This window comes from Erigeron canadensis, chromosome 6 (assembly GCF_010389155.1).
Source record: "Erigeron canadensis isolate Cc75 chromosome 6, C_canadensis_v1, whole genome shotgun sequence".
In the NCBI taxonomy this organism is placed as follows: Eukaryota; Viridiplantae; Streptophyta; class Magnoliopsida; order Asterales; family Asteraceae; genus Erigeron; species Erigeron canadensis.
This window is the reverse complement of record NC_057766.1, coordinates 5,136,287-5,148,628: the sequence shown is the minus strand read 5'-3', so window position 1 is coordinate 5,148,628 and position 12,342 is coordinate 5,136,287. Positions and strand designations below refer to the sequence as shown.

At 32.2% G+C, this 12,342-nt stretch overlaps 2 protein-coding genes across 2 annotated transcripts; both read left to right on the top strand.

Moving 5' to 3' along the window:
* Positions 1 to 813: 813 nt before the first annotated feature.
* Positions 814 to 1,341, top strand: LOC122604185 (disease resistance protein RPV1-like). Its single transcript, XM_043777082.1, has one exon. It carries the CDS (start codon positions 814 to 816, stop codon positions 1,339 to 1,341), a length of 528 nt encoding a protein of 175 aa, XP_043633017.1.
* A 237-nt stretch (positions 1,342 to 1,578) lies between these two features.
* Positions 1,579 to 10,508, top strand: LOC122604184 (disease resistance protein Roq1-like). The gene is made up of 3 exons (XM_043777081.1): positions 1,579 to 2,532; positions 2,630 to 3,895; positions 9,924 to 10,508. Exons 1-3 carry the CDS (start codon positions 1,579 to 1,581, stop codon positions 10,506 to 10,508), a joined length of 2,805 nt encoding a protein of 934 aa, XP_043633016.1.
* Positions 10,509 to 12,342: the final 1,834 nt, after the last annotated feature.

The following is a 12,342-nucleotide window of genomic DNA, read 5'->3' as shown; positions in this document are numbered from 1 at the left end:
GTTAGTGTTTGCACTTCATTATTTTTTGCACCTAATATGCGACTTATTTTTAGAATGATATATACGGCTAGATCTTGCATTGACGCATCTCATTAAAACCGAACGTTATAAACCGTTACGTTGTCTAAAGCGTTATAGACCGTCGTCGCTGCAATGCGCGGACACCACTCTAGTCTATACTCCTTATATAAACAAACTACCCCCTCTTAAATTAAACACTTTACCTTAAAAATCTCTTTTTTACCTTTTTAATTTACACTACCACCAAACCCTTTATTACTAAATATATATCTATACTATATTAATAAACAAACTAACCTTAATTTTCAACACATTCGTAACTCATACACTAAATCTATCCAATATATTCTTAAAATATTTTACACCCATATTTTTTTTAAACTATCTATCTCATTTATTAATTAATTTAAATATTTCTACCTAATATCTCTATTATATTTTTAATAAAGTTATTTACAAAATATACATCTCTTAACCATAAAATAACTACATTACCATTTACATCTATTACTTTAAGATTAATAATTACATCGTTAACACCACCGCCACTAACACCGTCCGTTGCCGCAACCGTCGCATTGCGCGGGTACCTCGCATTGCGCGGGTACCTCGCATTGCGCGGGTACCTCGCATTGCGCGGGTACCCATCACGTTATACAAAACACACCTCGACACTTTATTAAAGGTTAAAAGTGAAAGACCTAAAAAGAAAGTTGACCAAAAACAATCTTTGTAGATCCAGCCGCCTGTTTGAGCATCACATCAATTCATTTCAAATTCAATTCAATTCAAATGGCTTCTTCTTCTTCAATATCTTCTTCAAGTGTTGTACCAACAAGAAAAAAAGGAGGATGGACGTATGACGTTTTTCTAAGTTTCAGGGGTGAAGATACCCGCAACAACTTTGTTGATCATCTTTATGCAGCTCTAGTTCAGAAAGGCATTCACACCTTCAAAGACGACGAGATGCTCGGTGGAGGCCAACCCATTTCAGAAGAACTTGTGAAAGCCATCAAAGAATCAAGGTGGGCTGTTGTTGTTTTCTCTAAAAACTATGCCACCTCTTGTTGGTGTTTGGAAGAGCTTTCCTACATCATGGAATGCCAGGATCAGATGGGGGGTCAGAAGAAGTTGTTACCAGTGTTCTACCAAGTCGATCCGTCTGATGTTCGCAAACAGAAAGGAGATTATGCAGCGGCATTCGAGACCCATGAAGACAAATTTAAGGATGGAGAGATGGATAAAGTGAACAAGTGGAGAAATGCTTTAATTGCAGCTGCCAATTTATCTGGACAACATATCTTGCCTGACCATGGGTAAATCTCTTTTTTATACTGGTAGGTATTCATTCATGTTGCCCATACCAATCAATAAATCAATGCTCTTATTATTATATATGTATATATATATATTTGTACATACAGGGGTGAATCAGCATTTATTAACAAGATTATTCAACAGATCTCAGCTGATATACAACCTTGTGGTGGCAGTAGTAGGGAAAACCATCTAATTGGTATAAGGCCTCGTATTGATGCATTAATTTCATTATTGAAAATGGAGGCAGCCGAAGAGGTCCGCATTGTGGGTATATGGGGAATGGGAGGAATTGGTAAGACAACTATTGCCCGAGCCTTGTTTAACAGAATTGCTCATAAGTTTGAGGGTAGTAGCTTTGTTTGTGATGTTAGAGAGAATAGCTCTAGTAAAAAAGATATGTGCACCTTACAAGAAAGGATTCTGAATGATATTCTAGGGGAGTGTCATGGGTACAAGATAAAGGATCGTGATCAGGGAGCCGGAATAATACAAGAAAGATGTTGCAGAAAGAAGGTTCTTCTTGTTCTCGATGACGTGAATGATGTCTCGCAATTAGAATTCCTAGCTGCAGAACGTGAGTGGTTTGGTTCAGGAAGTAGAATCATTATAACCACCAGGGATCAACATTTGTTATCATATGCTAATGCTGATGACAAGTACAGACCTGCTCTTTTACGTACAAATCAAGCTCTTGAACTTTTCAGTAGGCATGCTTTCAGGAAAAGTAGCCCTCCAGATCAGTATATCGATCTCACCAATCGTGGAATACAGTATACACATGGTCTCCCTCTGGCCTTGAAAGTTTTAGGTTCTTTTTTATGTGGAAGAGAAGCTGGTGTGTGGGGAAGTGCTTTGGATACCCTAGCAAAAACACCAAGCGCTGAGGTTTTTGATACACTAAAGTTAAGTTTTGATTATCTAAATGCATTTGAGAAACAAATATTCCTAGACATTGCATGTTTCTACAAGGGGGAAGATGTAGATAATGTTACTAGAATACTTGATAGCTTTGGTTTTGACCCGGTTATAGGGATTAGCGTTCTTGTTGATAAATCTCTCATAGCTATCTCAGAAAATAAACTAGCTATGCATGATCTCATACAAGAAATGGGTCGGAAAGTGGTTCAAGCAACTGCTCCGAATAGCAGGATATGGGAACTCGAAAAGATCCACGATTTAATCAAGGATAAGGTAATAAATCTCAGTTCATTTACTGGCTAATATATATTATAACTTTGTATTAAATTTGAGTACACCTTGATGAAATTTTCACGTTCATTTCTCACAGGAACTAGAAATGGTTGAGGGCATAGTGATGCCAAGGGATCGTGATGTTGACTTGAACCAGAGTGCGAGTGCTAATGTTTTTAAAAGCACAAAGAATCTTCGGGTACTCGATTGTTATGGAAAATTCACTTCTTGTGAACCTAGCTTTCTCCCTGATGAGTTACGATGGTTTTGTTGGAGTCACTACCCATTCTCTTCTCTCCCTGTTGCACACATGAGTAAGCTTGTTGGGCTTCAAATGTACCGGGCCGAAATTAAACATCTCTGGAAGGGGAAAAAGGTATATAGTACATGGAATCCACTTTCTTATTTTGCATCAGAAGTTTCTTTGAATAAAAATGTAAGCTTAAAATTCATTGAGCTTCGATGGTGTAAATCCCTGACAAAGTTTCCAGATGTATCAGCGGCACCAAATCTCGAGAGTTTGGATTTGTCATTTTGCAGCAATCTGGTGGAGGTTGATGAGTCTGTTGGGAGTCTGAAAAGGCTTCTGTATTTGGACATGAGAGGTTGCTATGAACTCTGGCATCTCCCATCTATGCTCCAGATGGATTCCTTGGAGACTCTCATTCTAACTTTGTGTGAGTCTCTTAGAAGAATTCCAGAATTCTCGCCATGTATGGTTAATCTATCTAAATTAGATATGAGTCATTGTTCTAATATAAAAGAAGTTCATTCGTCCCTAAAATATCTCTCGAACCTAAGCTACTTGGATCTCAGTTACTGTAGTAAGCTTAAGAACATTCCAACCTTAATTTGGGAGTTTAAGTGTTTGAACACCCTTGGCCTTTGTGGTAGTTGGAAACTGGGGAAATTGCGAGATAATTTTCAAAGCATGGAAAGTTTGAAAGAGCTTCACATTAAATCCTTTCATATTCATGCTCTGACCAATTCATGTTACTTGAGAAAGTTATATCTTTATGGTCCTTTGGGAAACGATGATTTCCCCAAAAATCTACATGGGCTTTCCTCCTTGGAAGAATTACATATAAGTTGCAATCCTAAATTAGTCCAATTACCTGAAAGCATCTCTCATCTTTCTAATCTTAGATACCTTGTGATCGGGCGTTGTAACGGACTTCAAGCTTTACATGGCTTCCCACCAGGAATACAAAGATTGACAGTACAATGCTGCGATTCACTGGAAAAGATTGAAGATTTGTCAAAAGAGTACGAGTGTTTGAATAAGATACTAATCTCATATTGTCCAAAACTACTACAAGATGGAAAAAACTTGGATAAGATGTTTGACTTGTGTTTCCTAAAGGTAAACTATCTCTCACTCACTTATATTATTTTAAAAACTATCGAATTAATTGTTTATTCAAATACAAGAAACATCTTTATCTTTATATATCTTTATCTTTATATATACTAAAAAATAACTGGCCTAACTTATTAAACAATCAACAGTCTTAATTTGATAAAATTAAAATTTGATGATGTCATAAATATAAATTAAAAATAATTATTAACTTATAAATACTATAATTATTATTTTCACTTTGCTTATCCGTTTATTTTAAAGGATATATAATTATAGTAACTTAAACAAATATGCAAACATCGTAAGACTCTTTTTACGCAATTATAACTCTAATATGTAGTTACTTTTAAGCACAATCCAATTAGAAATTTTACTTTTATTAAAAAATCAACAACATGTAATTGAAGAATTGGCTATAATAGGCGTGGTGATTTTTTTTCTTTTTCTTTCCTTTCACCTTTATCAAACTTCATGTAAACTTTTTTCAAAATACAGTATAGTTATAAATTCAAAATTTAGAATTGATGATGCCATTATTAGTCTTATTATAATTTAAAATCGTAATAATCTTTATCCAAATATTTTTGTATTTATATTGGTATTTGTAGAAAAAAGTCTCACTAATTTACACATTTTGTTTTTCATATTACATATTTTGGCCTAATTAAATATAATTTATAATTATTATAAAAATCTTTATCTTTATCTGTTTATATATTAAAAGACAGTTGATTTAATAACTTATCAACCAATCACAGCTTTCGATTCCCTCAAATTGACTTTTGCTTTCAATTTTGACTTTAATTTATATTTTTTTGTTTTCTATCACTAATTTATACTTTTTAACCAATACTTTCAATATAACTAATCAAGGATATTAGCTAATACATATCTAAATATCTAATAAAGTAATCTTTATTTTTATCTAAATAGATTTCTAACAGGATCTTTACAAACAAAACATATCTTACTTCATATATTTATTTCACGACTATTGTTATAAACTTATTTAAGTTTTGTTTAATTGTAGAATATTTATATATACCCGTATATTTATACGGGTCTAAAATCTAGTAAGATATCAAAATTGATCATAGAATTAAATTATCGGGGAAATAGTTTCTGATGTTATCCAACTACTCTCTAATCACTACCGTTGTGACTGCATACCTTTCAAGTTTTAAGAGCTAAAAGCATCCCCGATCATAATAAGCTTTAATAGTTTTTTTTTTGTTTGCCCCATTATTTTGAGTTAAAAAAATTTACAAAAGCTTTTTACATTAAACAAATATATATCTATGTTAAAAAATGTTAGAAGGGATGAAATTGTAAAATATATGTAAATAACTACTTAAAAGCAAGCTTAGAAGGGGACAAAAAGAAAATTTAAAAGGACTTAAATTGAAAATTAATGTAAAAAAGCTATTGATGTAAGAGGTTGAGGTTCTTCAACCTTTAAGAAAAAATGTTTTACCTTACAATGGTAAAAAACTTTTAAATAACCTTTTTTTTTTAAAATAAGTCTTTGATCAACCTCCCATTAGAGGTGCCCTAACATGGGGTATTTTACTTTTCATATTTCGATTTTCAAAATTATTATTACTATTGCTATTATTAATTTTACAATTTTAAGAAAAAACCATCGTTTTATTAAAAATGCAAAAGATATTACAAAAAATTAGTAGGGAGCCGAGATACTATCACGACCCTCACTCCTTTCTCGATAATAAAACTAATCTTACTAAATATATGGGCAGCAACACATGCTCTACTGTCTTGCGTCGCATAAAATTTTCAGATTCGTTTAAGGAATGTCACAACATCCTTATCAAGTTCCCAAAGGAAGAGAGTTATTATTATTATTATTATTATTATTATTATTGTTATTGTTATTACTACTACTCTGGCTGACATGATAGACAACTTTAACGTATCTTAGTTAGATACTTCAATCCGATTAGCAAATAAACTCCAACGTAATTTTACTATTTTAGATATTCAAATGAATATTTAGTAGCCACTGCGTCTAACATATATTATTTTCTCTTTGATATGCCACTATATATACACACACAATAAAGCTATAAGAGCACTTACAGTGCCTCCGTTCTTGATCCGTCTGTTACCTGTCCTTGTTCGGGGAAAAAGTCAACACCGCTAAGTGTGACTTGTCCGTCCTTCGTCCATGGCTCGTCCGTCCCCACAGGGACGAAACTTGTTCTTATTTTTTTTTTAGGTATTTAGTATATATGGTGTATATTGTATGTATATATGTGTTATATATGTATAAATTTGTGTGTGGTGATGGCTGTCAAAAGAATAGCCATGTTTTCCGGTAAGGGATGGGGGAACGAAGAAGATGCAGATGGGTATTTAATATATTATTATTTTATATCATCATTATTTTATGTGATGGTTGTGATGCATTAATATATTTATATTATTATTATATTAATTTTTAATTTAAACCCGTATGTTATATGTAAGTTTAAAAACCACCCTATAGTTGTAATTATTATTATTATTTTCTAAATCTAAACCCCAATAGTTATAGTTATTATTAATTTATTATTATTAACTTTAAATTTAAACCCCATTATTATTATTATTATTATTATTATTATTATTATTATTATTATTATTATTATTATTATTATTATTATTATTATTATATATATGTGGTGAAATACATGGTGGGTTCTAGACTAATCATAGCATTGTGGCTCTTTTGTGAAATTAGTCATTGGTTAGTCCTTGAGTTGATGTGAAGCTGGTATAATGCTGACAAGGACTAGTTCTTGGAGGATGAGTGAAAGGCACTGTGAGTGTCTAAGTTAAGAGAACAGCGAGATAACAAATTATTATTATCATTTGTTATTTTCCATTCTTACGAAGGACAACTTCTTTTTTGGTACCCTTATTCATGTTTTACATATTATCAAGTTCTTAAAATAAGAAAATGTAGAGATGTTATTTTGTATTCTTATTTATGTTTTTATATCAAATAATATTGAAATATGAAAAACTATGGTATGAAAAAATATTACCTTCTTATTTTGTTAAAATAAGAAAAAATGAAAACATTGTACCATTTAAGAAAGGATTCTATCAAGTTCTCTATCATGTTAAGAAAATCTTGATCTTTAGATTAAAATAAAGGGTTAACATTCAAAGATCAAAGATCATTTTAACCTTTGATGTTAAAGGTTATGATGCATCTAACTTGACCATTGATTTTATATAATTTATTTTTTGATTTTATTTGTTGTTACATGGTTGCATGATTTAAAGATTGTTAAAAAATATCCATTAATTAGTTTTAAAATATATTCATTTATGATGTAACTGCCTTTAATAAGTAATTTACATATAAATACATTGTTGCTACAATATTTGTCATATACTTCAAATTTAAAAGATGTTTTTTTTCTTCAATTTTTAACAGACTTTTATGACAACAATTATTAATCATGCAACGCACGAATTTTAAATTTAGTATAATATTATTATATAATATTAATAGTAATAATATTAATTGATTAAATCGAATACAGTGATGCATTAGTATCATACTTGTGTAAGAAAAAGATAGCATAATACACATGTAAAATATATAATAATAATCTTATGATGAATCAAAAAAATTCATTATAATTTTTCAAATTGATCAATTATAATATACAAGCTATAATAATTTAATGAGTTAATTACTGAAATGGTACCCAACGTTTGCGCCATATTATTGGTTTCATACATTTCCTTTCGAAATTACGCTGATCATACCCAATGTATGCAAATCTCCACTCGGACCATACTGGAGGCCACCGCCGTCAGGTGGTCGTTAAAACCTCCCCCACGTGACTTGCACGTGAGGGATAAAGATGTAATATCGCGTTTCTTAATTACTTAAATTATACCTAACGTTTGCACGATATTGTTGGTTTCATACCTAATGTTTCTTAATTACTTAAATGGTACCTAATGTTTAGTTATTAATTTTTTTTGTATTTTTTTTTATTTTGAAAGGTGAATTCCGCTTTAAGCCAATGTCTTAAAAATCGGTATTTTAGTCATACTCCTGTGGAAAAATTTCTGGTATTATCGGTATTACCGGAAATACTGGTCGGTACGACTATTTTTAATTTTTTTTATTTTTCTTTTATAAAAGTTCTTCAAAACTTATTAAAATTTAGTGAAAATAGTTAAAATGCACTTATAATCCACTCAACAATCATACCAAATAGGTATTTCATAACAAAATATAAGTTTTAAAGTTCACAAATAACCAAAAATAGCAATAAAGTATCATAAATATAACTTTTAAAAAATTTCAAATTTTCTTTTTTAAAAATATCGGAAATACCACGACGGTAATACCAGATATATCCAGAAATATGAGAAATATCGGTCGGTATTAAAAACATTGCTTTAAGCTTCGTGTCACTGTAAATACTGACTTTCTGGTATTCCACACCAGTATGACTAAAATACAGGTTTTTAAGACATTGCCTTAAAGCGAATTCACCTTTCAAAATAAAAAAATATAAAAAAAGTTAATAACTAAAAATTAGGTATCATTTAAGTAATTAACAAACATTAGGTATGAAACCAGCAATATCGTGCAAACGTTTGGTACCATTTAAGAAATTAAGAAACGCGATATTACATTTGTACCCCTCATTTGCAAGTTACGTGAGGGAGGTTTTAACAGCCACTTGACGGCGTTGGCCTCCAGTATGGTCCGAGTGGAGATTTGCATACGTTGGGTATGATCAGCGTAATTTCGAATTAAACAACGAGTTACTAGTTAACATTCAACCATAGTAACATTTAATTAGGCATTATGTGGAGCTCGAACTATGCATGCCTAGAGACATTCGACCATAGTAACATTTAATTAGGCAGTATGTGGAGCTCGAACTATGCATGCCTAGAGACAAATATTGTATAAGTGTTTTATATTGTATTATTGAATAATGGGGATTCTACAAGAGATTATACAAATATCATATTTACCCTCTAACCCTTGTTTAGGGTAACATAATATAAACTCAATATAGTCTAATATTACCCCTCAAGCTAAGGTCGGGGAGCGACCTTTAGCTTGGACCTCAAGAATATATGAAACTATCTGATGGAAGAGCCTTTGTGAAGACATCTGTGATTTGGTCATGTGTAGAAATAAACCGAACTGACAACTTCCCTTGTGTTACTTTTTCTCGAACAAAATGAAAATCAACCTCTACATACTTTGTACGAACATGAAACATAGGATTGGCTTAAAGATAAGTAGCATCAAGATTATCACACCATACTGTTGGAATAGTTGTAGTAGGAAACTGTAGTTCACCAAGAAGAGATTCAAGTCATGTCAGTTCGGCTACACAGCTAACGCCAATATAATAAAAAGTTATAAACTCAATATAGTCTAATATCTAGGATGGAATCCAGGACTCTCGAAAACCCCCATAACAATCCACTCTTACAAATGTAGTAATGTGATTCGAACCCTAATAGATTCATCAAAGTCAAAGACCTTACCAATAGGGCATCAACCCATTGATAAATGATTAAATAATTTAAGTAATTATATAAGAAGGGAAGTTTAGCAAAACGAATAACAAAAGCATAGTTGATAATTTAATAGGCATATTATAGGTATATTAATAGCAGTGGGTGTGGTGCTATCACACACCTAAGTTGAGTAAAATTACTCTTACATGCACATTTTTTAATCCATAAAAAACATAGGTGACTAATTATTTATTCATTATACATTCAACAATAAAAATTAGGATATGTACGTAATTAACGTTTTTTAAAACTTCTAAAGTTTTAATTACCAAAAAAATACTTTTTATACGGGGTGAGTCGATGGATATCCAATAGTGGTACTAGGGCTAGGGTTCCCTCCATTACCCATTAAAAAAAACTTTTTATAGCTAATACAACAATTCTACTACAATAGTTCCTTCTTTTTTCTAATTCCGTTAGATGCTTACAAAGATCTTATGGTTGTTGGATACAGAAGTGGGCTGCAGTTGACGGTGGTTTTAATATCCAGATTCCTGGAAGAATTATTCCAAGTTGGTTCAAAGAACAACAAAATGGATACACCATAGCATTGAAGTTACCTCCCAATTGGCAAACCCAAATTATTGGGTTTGCTGTGTGTTGTGTTTCAACAACATGGATACGGGATCCTGGTCTAAATCTGATATTTGAAAACAATGAGATGTTGGTTTCAAAGTCGGAGGCAAATATCATAGATGAAATCATACAAGATGCTACTGATTGGAATCTGTGGACTGGTTATATACCCTATAGTTTGTTCGAGGAGTTTCATGGAGACAATGATAACGGTTTCGAAGGTGAAGATTGGTTTCATATGTCCCAAGGTAATCTTGTCTTTGAAATACCAAGCTATATTTCAGAGTATGTTGTAAGGTGTGGGGCAAAAGTTGTGTACAGAGAAGATGTCGCATCCGTTGATCTACAAACCATTCCCTTTGTTTCTTCTTTTCATTGGGGCTGGAAGCTTACAAAAGATGAGGTCACCAATTCATTCAAGTGTCAGCTAAGCGAATTGCTAGTCTCCAACTCTGGTAACTAACTAATCCGTTTGTACTTGGGTTTAATGTTTTCATTTTCTTTCTCCAATTCTATTCCTTGTGTGAAGAAGCAGCATAACAATTAAGTTTTATGTATCACTATTAAGTATCAACATGTAAATAATTATCCAGTCGAGTACACTGAATAACAATGACTGCTTAAGTCACGAGGTACACTTGACAATAATGGCTAAATTTCCACCTCTAAATTGAGGATCCGAATGGAAATTTGAAAAACAAGATGGAACAGACCTCTTGACACAATGCGAAAGTTTGTCAATCACCAACTGCAGCCTCCTCGTGATTATCCTTCAGTCTTTACTTCTAATTAAGTTTATAACCAGCACACGTTTCTTAAGAGTATGGCCACGAGTGAGAAAACAGTAATCAAAACACATAACCTTGAAAATACTTGAGCACGATGCTAGGCCCACACAATACTAATTAACTATTACCAGAAATTAGGCCTTATACTTTCTGTGTGCCAAATTTCTTATAATCACATAAATAACTCTATTTACCACACTTGTGTCAGCGGGTATAGACAAGTTTTTAATAGCAGCATAATCACAAGTAAGAATTTTTTTTTCCCTTCAAACTCATTTGGTAAGGTTGAAATATTCGCATAAATTGCTGTGGTTGAAGTTCTTTCGAGTGATGTAGGTAAAAAAGAGCCTAACCACCCTGACTTCCTTAAGCCTTTCTCATACTGCCGTCTATGCCCTATGATACACCGTACTCAATCCACTAAGTTAACAATGTGTAACTGACATTGTCAATTACACAATCAGATCCAGGTCGTGATGTGTTGACCCGCAATTACTCTATTTACCAGAAAAATACTATTACGGTGATAAAAATTGAAGTCGTTGAACAAAACGATTGAGGAGGTTCTAAGCATTATATAATTGACCATCACTAATTAGCTTATTCCTTTATTTGTCCCGTTTCAAATTCGTCACAAACCAAATCAACCGGTTCATTACTAAATGGGCCGCTACCACATCTATCTACCAAATACCAAGAAGCATCATGTCCGCTAGGATATCATTGTATTAGTTATTTCTATGGGCTAAAGGCCTCAAGTGACTGAAAGCATTTTAATCATTATTAGGAATTTTCTACAATATACAGAAATAAATTGGAAAAGAAGCAACAAACAAATTATTAACAATCTTGACAAGGATATATAAACCAAAAAGAGTATATTTTTAAAAACATATAAACTTTTATATAAAATACTATTTTAGGTGAACTTTGATAGCTATCAATCAACGCGACGGTTTCATATATTGGTTTGACCAAAGATCCAGCGTTAAAAGTTAAAGTTGACCAAAAACAAACAACATGGATCCCTGTTTGAGCTTCAAATCTTCAACTACAGTGTGAGTGTCTAACTTTTCGACAAGTAAAATATGATGATTACGCATAAAATCTCCCCTCAGCTCACATGTCATCTTAACACAGCAGCTCTTAATTATTATGCTTATTTTTGCCTTTCAAGTTTAATGGTTTATGAAACTATTCGTACCGAAAATTGTGTTTAATTAGCCGGTCTACAACATGCATGTCAGCAAAATATATATAATTATCCATGCCGTGAATTTTGAATGTCCTCTCCCTTTGAGACGCACTACAACATTCATACCGAGCACGGACTTTCTCAATATTTATCTTAAAAGTCTTACCAAAGTCATTATGGAAAAAAGTAATTAACTATAAATCGTCAATTTATTAAATTGCATTTCATACTTCAGCTCCATGTCATTAACCAACCGTACAAAAACATAGTCTCAATCACACGGAGATGTTGTTGAATCATAAATAATTTAAATA